We start from the raw sequence: 19,962 nt of genomic DNA on the forward strand, positions 1-19,962 counted from the left end.
CAAAACCAAACAATAGAAACATTGATTTAAACAAGCACCAGCAATTTACCTTTAGATTAAAAGAACCCAGCTACATTTAAAGCTGAAATACTCTTGCTGCAGAGACCAGATAGAGAGATCTACTGAAAAGTGGTGTTCTTTTTTTTTTTTTCCCCTCTTAAATCTGACATAACGCCCCCAGTGGCTGGCTAGGTAGCAGAGGCCAGCCTGAAGTGTTAGTAGGAAGTGAGAGGCAGACAGGGCACCTCCAGGGGTCCTGTGGTGGTGTTCAGGGTGTGTGCTCTTCCGCTCTGTGCAGAGCTATTTTCTGTCGATGCCTGGGGACGGCTGCTTCTCTCTTCCTGCTCTCTTCTCAGGGCTAGCGATGTTAAGAATTAGCCAGAGGCATTGGATCCCAGGTAGCTGGAGTTCAAGGCCTTTGGGAGCCACCTGGAGTGGGTGCTGGGAACTAAGCTCTTGCCCACCAAGCTGTCCTCCAGCCCATTTTTCTGTTTTTGTTTATTTTCTCCTCTTCTCTGTAATTAGAGTAGATCTTTAAATTGATACCCACTAATAATTTAGGCAGTTTTTGTTCTTTTATTTTTGAGATTATGATGTAATTATGTCATTTCCCCCTTCCCTTCCCTGGCTTCAAATCCTCTCATGTACCCCTCCTTGTTCTCTTTGAAATTCATGGCCTCCTTCTTTTAATTGCTATTGTTACATTTGTGTGTGTGTGTGTGTGTGTTTTCTCCCCCTGTCGTACCTGAGTTTTCAGGGTTGAGTGTTTGATATTGGATGACCAATTGGTGTGCTCTTAACTAGGGGAGACTATTTCCCCTCCAACACGCCAGCTCTCTTTAGTTGCCTGTAGTTCTTTGTGTGGGGCTCAGGCCTCCTGGGCTCCCCCAGTTTGTTTTCACATGTCTGTTGTGTCTTCAGTTGTCTCAGGAAGACCTAGAGTCTCTATGTCCACCGACCTGAAGATTGATGGGAGGGAGATGCCGTTCAGTGCGACTCCTTTGACTGCTTATGTGTTGTCCTGTGTACATATGGCTTATTAATAAAAACAAGTGAAATTTAAAAGAGAATAATTGCATGCAAAAATTCAATCAGGGCTTCAGTTATGGCACAGCAATAGTGTGCTTGTCTGGCTTTGTGCTACACTTCATTTCCTGCCCAGCACTACAAAGACAATATAAATCAGGTGACCAGACACTACATCCTTGCTTTTCCTCACCCAGGGATCCAACATCACTGACACCTGCACGGAGATGCTGATGTGTGGAGTCTTAATGAAAATCTCTTCTGGAAATATTCAAGAACGGGTGTTTTTTCTTTTTGATAATCTGTTGGTGTACTGCAAAAGAAAACACAGGTTAGTTCATGAAAAAGTCACACTTTGGAAGTATTTTTTTTCCTATCTCGCAGACTCCTCATTCCCACGGAATTCCTGGAACTCAACTTTCCAATAACCCGTTTCACCCGAGCCTGCCTTGCCTGCTCTCTACCTGCTTGATGGGTCGTGACCTATGTGCCACTCTCTGGTGCCACTTCCACCCGCAGCTCTCAAGGAGAGGCGTCTTTGTGGGAGATGTTACTGTGCTGCCCTCTTTCCTAGTTCTGCAGCTGAGCCATTTCCTTCTGTGTCTATGGGAGCCTCAGCAATGGGAGATTCTGTTTGTCCGTCTTCCCTGTTCACCACTCACAGTGCACAGCATCTCTACTTTAAGCTCCGAGCACTTTCCAGTCGGCTCCTGTCACTAACTGGTGTATTTTCAAAGTTCATATGGATGACATTGAGAACTTTCGGCCCAGTTCCCTCCCCTGTTCCACGTAAGCCATCAGCCCTGTGCCTGTACCCAAGCAAATGAGCACCAACAGTTAGGAAATCTGAGTCTCCATTTTAGCCATCCCAACCTGAAAGCTTATATCTGTGATCATCAAATCCAGAGCTTTTGTACGATTAATGTCAGTGTACAAAATGCTGATGTACTGTGTTCTTACAGTCATACAGAAATGAACTGAGACATTTTATTGAAGTAAAATCCTACTATGTGTATTATTAACAGATATCCTTAATGGATGCACAGTGTGGACTGCATAGTAGCTAGGAATGGAAATAATCAGATCAGTAGTTCTTAACCTGTGGGTCTCGACCGCTTTGGGGGTCCTATATCAGATATCCTGCATATCAGATATTTGCATTACAATTCATAACAGTAGCACAATTATAATTATGAAGTAGCAACAAAATAATCTTATGGTTGCGGTCACTGCAGTATAAGGAATTGTATAAAAGGGTCACAACACTAAGAGGGTTGAGAACCACTCAAATAGATTGATGTCCTCTTTATTCCACAATTAGAGAAGCCTGTACGTGAACTATCTATTCCTTCAACCAAGAACATCCAAGTTCATTTACAGGCTTCACTTTAACATAGGCCTTTGAAGATCTATAGGTACTTTGAGAGCAGAGTAAACTGAACTTTTTCTAAGTCCCATAACATTATAATCACAAGAACCAAGGACACAATGCATTCATTTCAGCTCTCCACTTGAATTCTTTGAAGAGTAATGTGTTAAGTTAGTGATCTCCTTTTGGGATCCTTTTAATGCTATCAATGTTAATAAAATTTAGGATAAGAGTGATTTATGGTATAGCATGTAACGCCAATGAATAAGATGTTATTTAGCTTCACTTGACAACTTTCAAAGACAGTATCATAGTATATTTATATTTTTTCCATTTTTCTGTTCATCAGTTTCTTAAATGTGTATTCAGTTCCATATAGCAATAGTTTATTCATTTTTAAATGATGCATAATAGCTTATTGTTTTACTATATCCCATTCAATTAATCATAATTTATTACTTCTTTTCCTGACACTGGACTTTAGCATTGTATACATTGCTAATGTACATTGGTTATGGTAGCATAAAACACATAGACAGTGGTAATGATAGAATGAACACATAAAAAGGTGCACTTCCATCACATAAGATGAAATTGTCCTGAATCTTCATATAAGGTCATTTTCTTGAGGAATTGAAGCCTGATCCTCTGCCACAGCAGCAGATCCTCTTAGCCATGAGTCATCTTTAGCCCCCAGGAAACAGTTTTGTAGCTGAGTACTATTGCTTGACTTATAAGCTTCTAGCAGCCTAGTTTTTCTGAAGAGGAATCAGAAGAACTAATTGAGTTTGTTTGCCAGGTCTTGAAAAAATTGGAAATTCTCAACTACTGAAAATTGAGAATCAGAGGTGTGAGAACTCGTGTGGCATTAAAACCACCAACTTCCAGGATCTATCATTTGGGTTTGACAGTGTTGAAGTCTTCTGTTGAGGAAATGTGCATAATTACACTGATGCTGCCAGACAGTCTCTAGCCCAGTGCTTTCACTCATTTATTTAAAATCATATATAAGGGGATGGAGATGTAGCTCACTTGGTAGAGTACTTGTATAGCAGGCAGGAAGCTTGTAGTAGATCTCCAGCATTAAATAAACAGGCTAGCGTTGTCCACACCTATAGTCCCAGCAGTTGGGTAGTGGAGGCAGGAGGATCAGAAGTTCAAAGTCATCCTCTACTATATAGTTTATTTTAGGTTTGCTTAGGATACATGAAATCCTGCTTCAAAAATTCCCCTCCTTCCAGCCTGCATAACAACCCACCAGCGCCACTGTGAATGAAAAGATTGAGTGTTAACTGCCCCCAACTTTTTATGATACTGACTGATTGACGACTTTTTCAAAGACTTTAAAAAGCATACTGTTTTACATTAAGTTTAGTAACAAAAGCTTTGTGGTTTCATTTGTTTTAGACGGCTGAAGAACAGCAAGGCATCCACAGATGGACACAGGTACATTTTTCGAGGTCGGATCAATACCGAGGTGATGGAAGTGGAAAATGTGGATGATGGCACAGGTAAGCACACTTATTAAACTCCTCATGAGGTAGAATTCTGACTCCAGTTATCAGCACTTAGCAGTGTCTTGTTGGGTGTAACAACAGGTTGCAGACGGGCATAGGTGAGATGCAGGTGTGCAGGATCCTTGTTTAGCTTGTAAATGGTGTTGGCTGAAAAATACCATTTTAAAAGAAAAACACTTGAAAAAGAATTATGCTGTGCTTTGTCTGAGTATGTCTATTTTGCTTTAATACCACAGGATATTAGCAATTTCATATTTGGGAACATAAAATGTATGTGGAGAAATGTCTAATGAATGAATTGATTCTCGTTAAGTAATATTTTATCTGAATGGTAATTTTGCTCTACAACATTTTCATTATAGAATATAAATAAAGGTAGTGGGGGTTACATGTGGCTCAATTGTCACTTGACTTACAGAGGGAAACTGTATGGGGATGATTTTTGTGGTTCCAAGTGCTAGATAAAGCTCATTATTACTAAAGGACCATAAAGATTTTTGGAAATTTGGCCTTTACAAACATGCTCATGAAAATATGATTAGTCACAACCAGTAACTAAAATAAAAAGGTGTGTTTCTAAGGTACTTGTAAATTGAATCACATTTTCCCGATGATTTTCATTATAATTTCAAAGTTGTCCTTCTTGTCAGATGTGTCAAGTTGACAGCTGAAGCGAATTATGACAAAGGGTGTATATGGATTCATTTCCCCAGAAAGCTTTCTTTTAAGTAATAGCCAAGATGAGAGAAAATGCCAGTGAATTTTTCCCTTGTAAAAATGAAAGAGATTGACAAACCTGTAGTTACCAAATCCCAACAATAAGGGAAAAGACCTAAATTAATAAAACTAGAGAGGAGAAAGGGATAGCTACTGTAGATTTTACTGAAATCCAGAGAATCTTTGGGGGAAGTTTGGAAAATATATTTCAAAAGAAACCTAGAAGAGCTAGAAGAAATGAATAATTTTCTAGATACTATGTTTTATGATAATTAAATCAATAGAATATAAACAACTATAGCAGTCAATGAAATGAAAGCAGTACTCAGACGTTTCCCAACTAAGAAAAGGCCACATTGTTGGAGTCACCGCAAAGTCCACCAAACCATCAGAGAGCTAGCACCGGTGCATCTCCAACTTGTCCACAAAAAAGAAATGCAAAGAGTGCTATTAGACTCACTGGGTGAAGGCAATGTTTTCCTGATATCAGAAGGGTAATGGGGAAAGAGAGAGAGAGGGAGGGAGGGAGGGAGGGAGGGAGGGAGGAAGAAGGTGGAGAGAGAATATTGAAAGAGAACTATAGACTATTTTTACTTATAAACATAGATATACAATTTTCAATAGAATTCTGGAAAACGGAATTCAACAGCCCATACTACATTACCAATCAGGTCTCATCACAAGGGAGCAAGGTCAGTGCAATGTATGCAAATTAATAAATGTAAAAAAGCACATAAATAGATTTAAGGACAGAAACAATATGGCTGCCTCTGTTGAGAAGGCTTTTAACAAAGTTCAGCATCTCTTCAGGGAAAAAAACCCTGGGAAACTGGGAATAGAAGCAACACAACCCTATAAAATAAATGTTAAACACGATGTGACAGACCTAGAGTTAATATTATCCTACATAGGGAAAAGCTGAGAACATCCCCTCTAAAACATGGGAGACAGGAGTTCCAATTCTTTCTCCTCATTCAATATGGTGCTCACGGTCTTTGCTAAGCAAACAGAAAGAATTCAAAAGAGATACAAATAAGAAAGGAAGAAACCAGTTTCTCCCTGTTGCACATGTTGTGAGTAAGAGAACCTGAAGACTCTATGCACAAGAGGCCCTAGACTTTACCAGAAAACCTTTTGAACTGATGATGCAGAGAAGGCTCCAGCAAAGTAGTTGGGTAAGAATCAGCACAGGGAGATTGGTAGCTGTATTATGTAACAAAAGCATGAAACCAGGTTGGAATCTCACTCTCAATGTCTTCACAAAATACTGGAGAACACAGCTACCGAAAGCTTTAAGATGTTGAAGAAAATATCAAAAAAGATGCTGGAAGGATGGGAAGATTTTTTTAATGCAGAAGTTGTAGTGAAATTAGGAGTATTCTTAAAAGTAATCTACAGGCTGAAGACAATCCCCATCAAAATCCTAATGACATTTTATGCAGAAGTAGAAGAAATAACCTACAATGCATATGAAAGTAGAGAAGGCTCCAGATACACAAAACAGTCCTCAGCAGAAAGAGCAATGCTGGAACTATCACAATACCTGATTTCACCTTCAGTTGCAGGGTCACAGTAACAAACGAGCATGGCAATGGAACAACACACAACACATAGCCATAGACCAATGCCACAGAATAGGGGGCTTGGAAAGAAACTCACACAGCTATAGTCACCTGTGTTTTGACAAAGGTGTCAAAATAAGCCTTGGAGACAAAAGCCTCATTAGCAAATGGTGCAGAGAGCACTAGGTTCCACATGTAGAAGATGGGCATTAGAACCCTGTCTCTCATCTTACTTGAAAAATGAATCAAAGACTTCAATGTAAAATCTGAAACATTGAATCCGCTAGGGGAAAGCCCCTCACGATATGGGCATGGATGGGTAAAGACTTTATGAAAATAAGTCGTAACTGAAAACATGATTCCAAGAATTGACAAATGGGACAGCAGGAAATGAAAAAGCTTGTGCAAGCTGTCCTGCAGACTGGAAGAGAAATGTTGGCTAACTACATAAAACAGGGTTTTATATCAAGAAAGAGTTAGACACCCCAAACCTTCCAAATCAGCATATGGACCAATGAGTAGCTATAGACAGTTCTCAAAAGGAGAGATGGGAATGGCTAGTATATACTTAAAAATGTTCAACACCTCACCTGTCACTCCAGTCTGAATGGCTATCATCAAGAAAATAAATGCCAGCAAATGCTCATGAGGATGTATGTCAAGAGGAATGCATACTCATTTGTAAACTCTATAGCCGCTATGAAGTCAGTATGGTGGTTTCCCAAATGACTGAATGAACTACCACAAGTTCTGCCAGTAATGTGGGAGCAACATGAATTAGAACAAAGCATAATGACACATATGTATGAAAATGCTATGATGGGACCTATTATTTTTATGCTAACTTAAAAAAAAACTTTAAAAGGAGGAGGAATGGGCTTGGTGGTGGTGGTGGTGGTGGTGGTGGTGGTGGTGGTGGTGGTGGTGGTGGTGCACACCTTTAATCCCAGCACTTTTAATCAGGTGACAAATGGGCACCTTCCCTTTCCTTCCTGGGAGGAAACACATAGGAAGCTTTGGAGGTATTCATCCTCTTCTTGGCTTAGGAATTCAAAAGTAAGTTTTTGATTGAGGAAACAGGAAACACCATCAATATTTCAGAAGAGAAGACGTGAAGCCAGAGTTAAGAACTAAGTCATTGTGGAGTAGTTGGTTGTTGGTATGGAGCAGGGGCTAGCCTGCAGCTGATGAGTCCCTGACATCCTACCCTGGGAAGCTGACTCAGAAGTGGCAGCATCCACAGGCCTGAGACATCCGTGTGCTAGGACCGAGAGCTGGCTGCTGCTTATTCTTTCAGCAAGCTATTTGGGCTGTTACTTCAGTTTTCTTCTTCTTTTCTATTTCCTTGGTCATTCCCTTCATATTCTTTCAGTGAGCTCAGATTTTAAATGAGGCTCTGAAAGATCTGGGCCAGACTGCTCATGTCCCCTGCCAAGTACTCTCCATGTTAGGATGCTGGGTAAGATGAGGAATGGAAAATATTATCAGGCTTATCTGTAGTTATCCACACCAACTTAAGAGCTGTACTTTATCTAGATCAAAATGGAAGGAGTTGAGATAAAGTTTTGAGCAAGCCTGGAACTTCTGCTGAAAATTAGATGGGAAAATTTTTATTCTACTTGAATTATAAAAACATTTAGAATTGTTATATACTGTAGGTGTAGACAAAGTGCTTTCTAGAAAAGGCAGAAACTATCAGACACTTAGTTGCACTGATTTGGTTTAAAACTTGCAGGAGAAATGATTGTATTTGGTATAAATCTCACTTAGCTTTCAGCTGACATGTAAAATATAACTTAATTATTCTCTTAAACCCAGGGCCTTTCACTTGTTAGGCAAAAGTCCTGCTACTGAACTAAGTTCCCAAACCCTTGAGAAGGAATTATGATAAATGTTTATAATACCTAACAACTTGCAGTCAATCATGCTTATATTGTAGCATAGAAGAATTGATAGTATGTTCTTCCAAAGGGGAAAAGTTTGAATAACTGTCTTCTGCATTATTTCCCATGTTGAGTGAGGATGTTAGTAAATTGGTTTGTAGCCATACTGCCATTCACCCATTCTCAGGATTTCAGTGTTCGTTTCAGTGACTTCATGTAGCTAGAGTTTTCCTGCCTTGCCCACAGTCAGGACAAATCTTTGTCACCTGCCGGTCCCACAGCAGCTCAGACCCAAACAAGTAAACACAGAGACTTACATTGCTTACAAACTGTATGGCTGTGGCAGGCTTCTTACCAATTGTTCTTATATCTTAAATTAATCCATTTCCATAAATCTATGCACTGCCATGAGGCTCGTGGCTTACCAGCATCTTTTCATGCTGCTTGTCAGGGTGGCGGCTGGCAATAACTCCTTCTGCCTTCCTGTTCTTTTATTTCTCCTCTATGTTAGTCCCACCTACACTTCCTGCCTAGCCACGGGCCAATCAGTGTTTTATTTATTGACCAATCAGAGCAATTTGACATACAGACCATCCCACAGCACAGCCAAGTGCAGACCATCTCAGACACCTGCACTCAGGCCCATGGTCCTAATCATCCTCTATGCAGACCTGCTGGGTAAAGCCACAAGGAACCCGAGAACGGCTTTCACAGCACATATAGAACATCCCACAGCAACTTCAAGTTCCTCTTTTAGGATTATTGCTGGAGATATTAGTTTGTTCATGATCTTATAAAATATCCAGTTAAAAATAATAGAAGGGATGTTACTGAAATTTCAGGTATTAAGTTTCACAGTAAGATTGAAATCTCCTTTGAGAACTAGTTTGTTTGTGTGCTTTGGCAGAAAGGATGAATGAAGGCTGTTGACTTCTTAAAAGTGTGGTTTCTAGTTTACTGGGTAAACCACAGGTTTTAATACAGTGGTCAATTTTGAATGTGATAAGACTGGCGATTTTTATTCTTTGGGTAGTTTTCCTCCTTGTTTTGTTTGGCTTTGTGCTGTGGCGGCTACTTTCCCAGGTAGGTTGAGCAAGCGTTGCATTGCTGCTCTGTTTTGCCTCAGCTATTTTTTCAAAGTCTGATCATTTTAAAATAGATTTTCTTTGCAACCATTGTTTCTCCATAAATATTTAGAAACATCTTAATGTATTGAATATATTACTGTAATATTAAGCTTTGCTTTTAAATAAAATTTTGAAATATTTTCTTTCACATATTTTTCAATGCTTAAAAATGAAAGCTTATAATTATGCGTCCTTTTTCATTTAAATGAAGTATTAATGTCAGTCAACCTTTTTCTTTCCTTGTCACCCAGTGCACATAGTTTTTAGTAGTTTTGTTTGTTTGTTTTGTTTTTCAAGACAGGGTTTCTCTGTGTAGTTTTGGTGCCTGTCCTGGATCTCACTCTGTAGACCAGGCTGGCCTTGAACTCACAGAGATTCGTCTGGCTCTGCCTCCCGAGTGCTGGGATTAAAGGCGTGCGCCACCACCGCCCAGCTGTTTTCAGTAGTTATATAAGAGTTAATTGAATAGATGAGCATAAATACCTTATGAAAAGTGATTTTATACATGCTGGATGGAATGTATTCTATAATAATAATTATTAGTGTTTTTCTTTTTTTTTTCATTTTTGTCCTAAGTAATGTCCTGTGCTGTGTTAGATGCCAGAATTCTTTCTTGAATTATTTGCTAGAATCAAAGATTTGTTTCAAAACTAATTCTCTTCATGTTAAATGTTCAAGTGAATGAGTTGTAATCTTAAAATTTTGTCTTAGGATTGATACATTCACTGTTGATCATCAGAGTGAGAGCTGAATGCATTATGGAGATATCATTATTGATATTGGATATTTTGAACAAACATTTTGGTGATTCCCTCATTCTATAGCTTGTGTGTACAGTGCTTGGATACTGTCCAGCTTACTAAAATGCAAATGGTATTAAATGGTTACCACTGTGTTCACTGAGGTTTTTTTATGGAGCAGTTTGGAAGCATTCCATCTCCTTCAGTGGAAATGTGCTGATTCATGGAAGGAATTCTCAGATCACAGGGCTTCAAAGTCATTAGTGACTTGTTTGGATTTGACCCTTGAACATTTCTGGTTTTATAAGAAATCAGATACCATGGATTTTTGAACTTGAACATTCCATATTTAATGAGTAGGAGTTTAAATTCCATACTCTTTTGGACATCTTTTATAAAATTAATATTTTAGGTCCATTGAAGCTGATTTAATTCTGTGTCAATCATCTAATTATTTCATTTGATGATATTTTTCCATCTTAAATAGGACAGAGAGCCTTGGGGTCTATCTCAGTGAAAGAGTGCATACTCAGCATCGGAGAGGCCTTGGGTTGGATCCCTAGCAACTGAAATCAAAACCAAACAAAACTCACTATGGAGAAAGCACCATTGACCTTTGCCTTGGTCTCAGTAGGAATGATCTTTATGGATAAGTTTCTTAATGTGAATATTTTGAACGATGTGCTGTGGTTATACTACTTACAGAGCACCATCTTTTAAAGTAAATGAGAAGCAACTAAGCAGTTTTGTAAAGTATATGCTAATTATATTATGAAATACATGTACTCGGTTTTGAGGCTCCATATATATGTATATATGTACATATATGTACAACTACATATGAGTTTAAAATTACAAGTGATATTTTAAAAGCATGCTATAAAACAATTCTCACCTGATCTTTAAATGGAGTATCATTATTCTTCCATTTAAAATCATATGACTTTGGGGCTGGAGAGATGGTTCAGCAGTTCAGATCACTTGCTGCTTTTCAAGAGAACTCAAGTTGGGTTCCCAGCACCCATGCTGTAACTGTGTGAAGTCCAGCTCCAGGGGATCCAGCCAGCCCCCACTTCTGGTCTTAGCAGGCACACATACATCCGTGATGCGTGCTTGCCTGTCTGCACAATTTAAAGCTGATTTCTTTAAAATCCTATGATACAGTCTGATTTTTCCAAGTGCCATTGGTGCAGCAATTGTGTTATTTGGTCAGATTGATTCTCTCACATTTTAGAAACAGATCCTATTAGATAATTTTAGTACTAGCTGTGAGAAGAGTATGCTATGCTCATTTTAAAGGAGGCCCAGTGGTTCTCATGTAGACTGAACCTGCCCATTGCAGATGTTTTTCTCCAGAGTGTGATTATAGGGGAGATAACACATATGGGATCTATTAAACAACAGAGCATGATTCATGTGTAAGGACCTTGTCAGGTGACAAATATCAAGGAGAAGTTGCAAATGTATTTAATAGAAGAGTTTGCTTTGGTTTTATTTTCACTAGTCCATTAAAAATTCTCAGTAAAAAAGTATAGAATAATTATGAAGTCATTTTTATATTCTCCCCAAAGCTGGTTAAACCACAATCTCCCATGGATTGTGAGGTTCTGCTATTTTAAATTAAATATGTATATAAGTATGTAAAACTCTGAAAACCCCAAAATCTCCTTTTAAAAATTTGAGATTCTGAGCCAGGCGGTGGTGGTGCACTCTTTAATCCCAGCATTCAGAAGGCAGAGAAAGGTGGATCTCTGTGAGTTCAAGGCCAGCCTGGTCTACAGAGTGAGTTTCCGGACAGCCAGGACTGTTACATAGAGAAACCCTGTCTTGAAAAACAAACAAATAAACAAACAAAAATGCCCCCAATATATTGAGATTCGGTATGATCAAAAGTTGCTGTGTGTAGGCGTACTGTACATATCTAAAATACAGACCAATACCTGATCTAATTTGACGGATGCACATGTGACAGGGATGAGAATACATCTTGGGGATCGGTCGCTTAGCAGAAGATAATGCGGTGGTTTGACATTCATGAAAAAAGAAATGGCTGTTAAGAACATCTGTGTCCCCTCAAAACAATAAAATGGGCAGCTTCGGAGAAGAGATGCCATGCCAGGAGGTGTACCACTTGGGTTCCCCAACCTCTCACATTGTGTGTGTGGCTGGCCCTGTGGACTGGCTGCTGCCGCCTGGTGATGTGCAGGGAGGCACATGGTGCCACTCTGGCTGGTGCTGATGCTGTCAGGCTGCTTCCATTCATCTCTCCATCTTGGCATCTCTGCTTGGCGGGAGTGACTGACTGGGAAGGACAAATTATGTCACTGTTGTCTCCCTGCTCTTAGGATACGGAATGGTGTGGGTTCAAAGAGTACACTCCATTCTGGTGCGGTAATAGCAGATTGGCATGCATATGTTTCTGTTTGTTGGGTTTTACTTGTATACACACATTCTGTTGGCTGACTTTATCTCCCCAAAACATTCATTAAGTAATAGAAGCTTGTCTGTTCAGTAATACTGTCTTTATTCTGAAACCTAGGATGTATTTTCAGGAAGCATTAGAAAGATAAGATGAACTTAATATCATGATTGTTTGATTATTGAAAAGATGCCTAAAAGTTTCTTATTTTATTACTTTTGAAAATTTACCAACATAGTTTAAATGAATGCTAATTTGTAGTATTTAATTACATACAATATATCAGCACTATGAATTAATTTATTAATGAGGACTAACTATACCAAACCTTAATTTATATATATATGAGTATCGTGCATATATCCATGCTGTATTTTTAATTTCATGGCTTTGTGCTTTCATGAACTGGATGGCCATGCTGATGTAGTACAGATTACTCTTTAGTCATTGGTCCTCACTTCTCCTTTTCAGCTGATTTTCACAGCAGTGGGCACATTGTTGTGAATGGGTGGAAGATACACAACACAGCAAAAAATAAATGGTTTGTATGCATGGCTAAAAGCCCTGAAGAGAAGCATGAATGGTTTGAAGCTATTTTGAAAGAAAGAGAACGTCGGAAAGGTGGGTGCATAAAGTGGGAGCTATTGGTTTTGTGAAAATAATTAGTTAAAAGGCAAACATGTTTTCCTCAGCTCACCCTCTTCTAACTCTAAATGGCATGATCTGCCCAAGATTTAAAAATTGAAAACAACAAAAAAATCCATACTCTATAAAATTTCTAATGATATTTGTCTTTATTAGGCTCTATTCTTACCTAATTATTCATTTTTACTGATAAATGTTAATAGTTTTTACATTGTAAAAACACAGAATTTTAATATAAAATTTTGTGGTTTGAGGACTAAAATGCAGTTCAAACATTTCTTCTTCTGCGACGTTTCCCCCACCCCATCCACTGACTGTGAATGGTCTCAGGACTTTGCCTCTGGCTTCCTCTAACTATATTCTTTGCTCAGCTTCTCTGTTCTCCTTAGTGGGACTTCTGCTTGTATACCTGTGTACTTCCTTTGTGCCTTGCCTTTTCTCCTAGGCTCCGTATTCGCCTGCTGTGCTGACCCCCAGACTTCCTTGACGTTGTCAGTATTTAGTGGACTTCTCTCTACTAAGTGGCAGTTTACTTGAAAAGCATTATGTCCTCGCATCGCTTTGTCTTTTTTTTTTTTTCATTTTTCTTTATTAAGAAAATTTCCACTCATTCTACATACCACCCACGGATCCCATCTCCTCCCTCCTCCCACACCCCAGCCCTCCCCTTTGTCTTTTGAAACCTGCAAGGCACCCAGATTTCCCCTCTCCTTCATAGCAGTAAATCCCCCCTGCTGTGTTCCATACCCTGTCCTCTAAGCTACATACAAAGTGACAGAACTTTCTTTCCCATAGGGCCTGCCTTTTCCACTAGCTCATAAAATACATTGCTACCTCCCCAGTACCTAAGGAACCACGTGATTTACCTTTACCAGGACACTGTCAAACCCACCAGAGCAGCTGTATTCTCATCTAACCTCAGGATTCTGTGCCATGGATTGCTTGACTTTAGTGACTCTTGTAAAAAATTATTTCTTAGAAATAAGGATTTGTAATTCTATATTTAAACACCGTCTTCTTGTGAATGATTTGGTGGCCTTTCTCACACAGAGGTGAGATGTGCTGAATAAGCCTCTCCTACTGCAGTGTGGTCTCCCCTTGAGGATGGACCTCAAGTATAGCTATGCTGATTTCATCTGCCCCCCCCTCCACTGGCAAAACCATGTGCCCTTGGGGCATGGCCTCCCAGGGGTGCCTCACACACTGGGAATATAGCCTTGCCAGTCTCACTAGGATTCTATGGATTTCTTAAAAACTGGTCCCAGTTCTACAGAGCTCAAACCTATAGCCTCTAGCTCAGTGGTTCTCAACCTGTGGGTCACAACCCTTTGAGGGTCGAACAACCCTTTCACAGGGGTTGCCTAAGACCCCCAGGAAACACAGATATTTATATTACAGTTCACAACAGCAGCAAAATTACAGTTATGAAGTAGCAGCAAAAACCATTTTATGGTTGGGAGTCACCACAACATGAGGAACTGTATGAAGGTGTCGAAGCATTAGGAAGGGTGAGAACCACTGTGAGTCTAGCTGATGGTAGATATGGCAGTAGGGGCTTGCTTAGTGAGGGTGTGAGTGAATAGATGAAAACTTTTAGTTAACACGATGTCTTCTCTTTCATTTTTGATAGGCTTAAAGTTAGGAATGGAGCAAGACACCTGGGTAATGATCTCTGAGCAGGGTGAGAAATTGTATAAAATGATGTGCCAACAGGGAAATCTGATCAAGGACAGAAAAAGAAAACTGACTACATTCCCTAAGTGCTTCCTTGGAAGGTAAGCTTAGTCTCCTGGGTATATCATCTATTTTATATGATTTGTGTTTTAAAAATGTTATCCTAAGCATTTTTGAATCCTTATCAGCCTCTTCTGGACAGTAGGGGTATGAGATAATAGACAAAGATGCGGAGTCATTCATTCACCATCTTTGCCTGCACAATGGCTGATATGCCGTGTAGTCAGGGAATTAGAGCTGAGGGTCAGACAAGGAGTGTCAGGCAGGGGCTGTGCCTGTTGGGGTCAGGATGATGGACATGCTGTGGAAGTGCACAGGGTCTGAGAATCAGAGCTGGGCAGGAATCCACAGAGTAAAGGGATATTGGAGAGCTGTGAGAAGACAATTTAAACTTCTGCTTAGTCCGAATTCGTATAGCTGAAGCCAGACTGAAAGGGAATAGATTAAGAGTCTAACAGATTGTCATGTGAGGGGCCTAGAACCAGAGCCTGTGTCGTGTGGGAACATGCGGTTCTGTGAATGCGAAGGGTAGCTGCTTCAGTTTGGTCTCCTTGGGCCAGACTCCAGTCTCGCTTCTTTCTGTAAGTAATTTTGAACTCAGTAGTCCATACTTAGGTGTTTAATGCTCCTGTGGTTATTTAAAGAAGCAGAAAGTGTGGGTTAGGGAGCGTGACACACTCATATAGTTAGAGAATGTGAAGTCTATAAAAGCTCCCTGGAGCTATATCAAAGATCAGACTGTAATCAGCCATCTTCGTTCGACGCCTGGACACTTCCATTGGTTAGTATAATGGTTTGGGATGGTTAGGTTTCTATCTCCGTTTGATCCATGGAGTTGATGGATCTGTGCCCACCAGGATATCCTTTAACTACCTACCAGGAAATAGTATGTGGCCACATCTGAACTGTAGGCAAGGAAACTTCAGACTGAAGTGTAGTAAGCTTTTTTGTTGGACTATCTTTGAATCACCAACCCCCAAATAATGACACAGAAACTTATTATTAATTATGAAAGCTTGACCTTTAGTTTAAGCTTGTCTCAACTAACTCTTATAACTTAAATCAATCCATTTATATTATAACAGAAAGCCCCTTATCTACTTCCCTGACTTAACATGTTTTTCTTGTACTACACAACCTACTTGGAGAATTTTGTGCCCCTTGATTGTTTGGTATAAGGTGATTGTTACTTGTGGATCAATGGAAAATAATGTGTTTGGTGTTGGCTTGTTTGCAAATAATAAAAATGATTCTGAAACATATTCATTAGTTTATATAAATGCTCACGTGTTTTAAACATAAACATGAGAACAATTTATTTGCAAAATGTCTGCCTTTACTGCGAATTTATCTTAGTGATACCCACAACTATTTGCCTTGGGGGGCATCATCTTTTAATTAAACCTATGTTTGAATGATCTCTTTGGGAATGAGGGCCATCCCCAAGAATAGTTATTTAGTGAGTGCAGTATTGGAGAGGCTCAGCACATAGGGTTTCTGAGATAGATTCTGATTTCTATGGTCGTGAGTCTGTGGGGAAAAAAAAATCTGCTGGATTCTTGAAAATGGTGCTTTGGGTATTTAAGATTTCTTTCATGGCTGCTTCGGGATATGTGGACCAGACAGACTTCCTGGGAAGACACAGACTTTATCATTTCCATTGTCTTTCTCTTGCAGTGAATTTGTGTCGTGGCTGCTGGAAATTGGGGAAATTCACAGGCCTGAAGAAGGTGTTCATCTGGGACAAGCATTGTTAGAAAATGGGATCATCCACCATGGTGATTATTTCATCAATTACCTTTCTTTGTGTGTTCACAAATGGCCTGTCTTTGAGTCCCACATCTGTTTCATGTACAGTTTTCCATATCATAGCATGGTTATTTCTTTTAGTGCTTTCAGTATGTAAAGAACAGAATATCATGAGTTTAAGATTTTTTTTTTTCAAGATTATATAGTTGCCATTCTCTAAAACCAACAGTCACTGTACAGGCAAAAGCCAGAATGCTAATAAGTACCAGACTGTGCAAGGAGAGATGCATAGTTCTGACTAGAGTATGTGAGACTGCTTCATAGGGACAGTGGCACTAGTGTTGGGTATTACAGAATGAATAAAACTTAAAATAATAGAAGGGGCATTCCTCTGAGAAAATGATAGAACCCAGTCAGAGTAGGAAAAACTTTCACGGTGGCCACTGGAGGAACTGCAGTAGGCTCCCATGTGGCTACACTGTGAGCTCCATGGATCAGCATCCTGCCAAGGTCTTGTGGTGGGAAGACACCTAACTGAGCAGGCTGACCCAATGGCCCTGTCCCGAAGGTCAGAGCTGATGCATATCTTCACGTGAAGGCGTGGTCAGGACTTGGTCTCAGAGGATGCCTGCAGCACCTCAGAGTCTGCAGGTTGAAGGTTAAAGGCTGCAGCACACATGTCTGCCAGCAGGGAAAAGAACAAGGAGCCTTTGGAGCTGGGTCCGCAGATATGAAAAGAGTTGGCCCATTTGGATGTGATGGATGGAGAGATGGGTCTCTGGTGAGCTTTCTGCTCCGCATGACTAAGACAGTTAATTCAGGAGAGGCTTGAGCGGTGAAGAGTTAGGAATGGAGTAGCCGTGAGACTAGAGCGGGGAACTTGGGAAGGGTTCAGTTGGGCTCACACACCAAAACCAAGGAGAGAGTAGGGATGAGACTAAGGTAAAAGCTCGAAGAATCTCTGATGTGAAAAGTGGGGCGGAGAGAAACAGACAAGGAGTCATTTTAAACTGTGACTATTAGACTATGGAATTTTTACAGTCATGTCTTCCCTAGTTCACAGTGGTGCACAAACAAAGCAAATCCTTGTGAGTTTTCCCCATCACTCTGAGTGTTACCTCTGTGACCGACCAGTGCCACCTTCTAGCAGGTTGGGCATCACCACCTAAGTAGACAGTTCTGTCCTTCCCAGGATCCCCGCCTCCTCAGTCTCCACCATTTCTTCCCTCCTTTCCACTTTTGCTTGAGGTTCCTTTATAACAGATAGAAGATGGAGGTATGAGGTTCCTTTATAATAGAAGATGAAGGTATGAGGTTCCTTTATAATAGAAGATGAAGGTATGAGGTTCCTTTATAATAGAAGATGAAGGTATGAGATTCCTTTATAACAGATAGAAGATGAAGGTAGGCGTCCATTTTCATTGCTTTTCCTGGCTTCTCATCAGCTCAAGTCCAGATTTCTTCCTATGGTTTAACTCTTTCATGAAGGCCTGCAACACTCTGCACAGTGGGACACTTGGTTTCTACTCTAAGTGGGCACCTGCCCAACCTGACCTGCTACACTGTGCCCACCCTAGCCCTCTACATCTTTTCATGCTCAAAGGTGACACTTAATTTTGGATCTTTACTCTTGCTTCTCTCATTCAACAGTTGCTTGTAAGTTTCTCATAAAAGTGGGGGGACATTTCTAAGTGCTAAAAATACAGTACTGTGGAAAATGAAGCAACAAAATTCCCTGCATCCTTGACTCATCTTTTTTTTTTTTGGCCCTCTGACTTTTAGAAGCCCTTCCACTCAGTCTGCCATTTTAATACATTAAATTTAAGGATTTGAAATTTCCCTGAGTTTTGAATTTATAATTAGTATGTGTGCATGCACATGCATGTTGTGTGCTGGCCAGAGGGTAACTTTCTGGAGTTGGTTCAGTCTGTCCATCAGGTTTTTGGGTATTGAACTCAGGTTATCATGCTTGTACAAAAAGTGATTTTACCAGCTGAACCAATTTCATATGCTTATCACTGTCTGAAATTACATTGTTATTTTGTTTCTTTGGTTATTAATTATCTCATTGTCTCCCTTACCATATCCTGGCCTCTACTGAAAATATATGCAACATTAGCACATGAGCCATCTCTCTCTCTCTCTCTCTCTCTCTCTCTATATATATATATATATATATATATATATATATATATATATATATAGTGCTTTGAGATATGTGCTCTTCATGCCTAACATATTTAGGTAATCAGTAATCACATACTAAATGAATAAGAGAATTATCATGCTTTAAGCAAATGGCAGATATTTTCATATTGTGTAATATTTTATACTTGATTCAATAATAGAAAAGATCTAAAGCATCATATACATGCAATTACCATCAAGTGTGATTGAAAAGCACCAGGTAACAGCTGTAATAGGTACTTTTCGCTGTGACCAAAACACCTATCATGAGCAATGTAAGGCGAAGTTTTACTTTGGTGCATGGATTCAGATGGTCACATGGTCATTTGGCTCCATGCATTTGAGTAGAACATGATGGTAGTGGGAACTTGTGGCAGAGGAGAGCTGTTTGTCTCATGGCCAGTCGGAAAGCAGGGAGCCAGGCAGATGGGACATAGTCAGGGATAAGAAACCCGCAAGGATCAGTCTCCATTAACCTGTTTCCTTGGGCTCTACCTTACCCCACCAGTTTCCAGAACCTTCCAAAATAGTGCTACCCTCAGGGGACCAGGAATTCAAATAATCAGTCTGTGAGGAACAATCCATATTTAAACCATGCAACAGCTTTAAGTAGAAATAAGATGTTGATACAGGTTTTAGTCTTTCATATCCCCTAACCCAAGTCAAGTATACATTTAGGAATAAGAATGTTTATTGCATTCTTATTTTTAATTTGTAAAATGTTTTAATCAACCCACAGTAATTGTATGGACTTATGGGGTATAGAGTGATAATTTGAGTCATGTTTATAGTATGTAATGACCAAATCAGGATAATTAGAATTCTTATTTCCTATAACAATCGTTTCTTTGTGTTTCCTTCAACTTAAGTAGGTGGCATAAAATTGTGGTCAGTTAACCTTCAGAAATAGCTTTTCTGTTCCCATTTACTCTTTCTTCCAGAGATAGTGTTTTACTAACAAAACAAAAGAGGTTGCTTCTATAGTGTTCATGCCATTATTGTACCAGTGGGCATATCTTCCCAGGCCTGTCATTCTTGAAACTCACATTATTCACAGCAGGGGTGTGATGCTGCTAATGTGTATCCTCCAGTAGCTCAAACCCCAGAATGGATGGGAGAGTGGCTCCTGATGTGCCACCACTTGCTAAGAAGCATTGTTAGTCATTGTCTGCTTGAGGATGGAGAGTAAGTTTTCTTCAGGGTTTTGACCCCTGATGGAATTACTTAGGCTCCAGTAGATGGTCCTTTATCTGTGATCGTATAGGCAGCACTAAGTGGACTCAATGG

The 19,962-nt window shown here is 39.8% G+C and overlaps 1 protein-coding gene across 1 annotated transcript in view; it reads left to right on the forward strand.

Annotated features, from left to right (window-relative positions):
• The window catches only part of Prex2 (phosphatidylinositol-3,4,5-trisphosphate dependent Rac exchange factor 2), a 307,700-nt gene that overhangs the window by 96,473 nt on the left and 191,265 nt on the right, over positions 1-19,962 (forward strand). Inside the window, exons 7-11 of the mRNA XM_028864566.2 lie at positions 1,224-1,357; positions 3,803-3,906; positions 12,832-12,981; positions 14,636-14,780; positions 16,417-16,517. Of these exons, the coding sequence (XP_028720399.1) occupies positions 1,224-1,357; positions 3,803-3,906; positions 12,832-12,981; positions 14,636-14,780; positions 16,417-16,517 (634 nt within the window). The remainder of the gene's footprint in view (positions 1-1,223; positions 1,358-3,802; positions 3,907-12,831; positions 12,982-14,635; positions 14,781-16,416; positions 16,518-19,962) is intronic.

The sequence above is a fragment of the Peromyscus leucopus genome, chromosome 5 (assembly GCF_004664715.2).
Source record: "Peromyscus leucopus breed LL Stock chromosome 5, UCI_PerLeu_2.1, whole genome shotgun sequence".
NCBI classification, from domain to species: Eukaryota; Metazoa; Chordata; class Mammalia; order Rodentia; family Cricetidae; genus Peromyscus; species Peromyscus leucopus.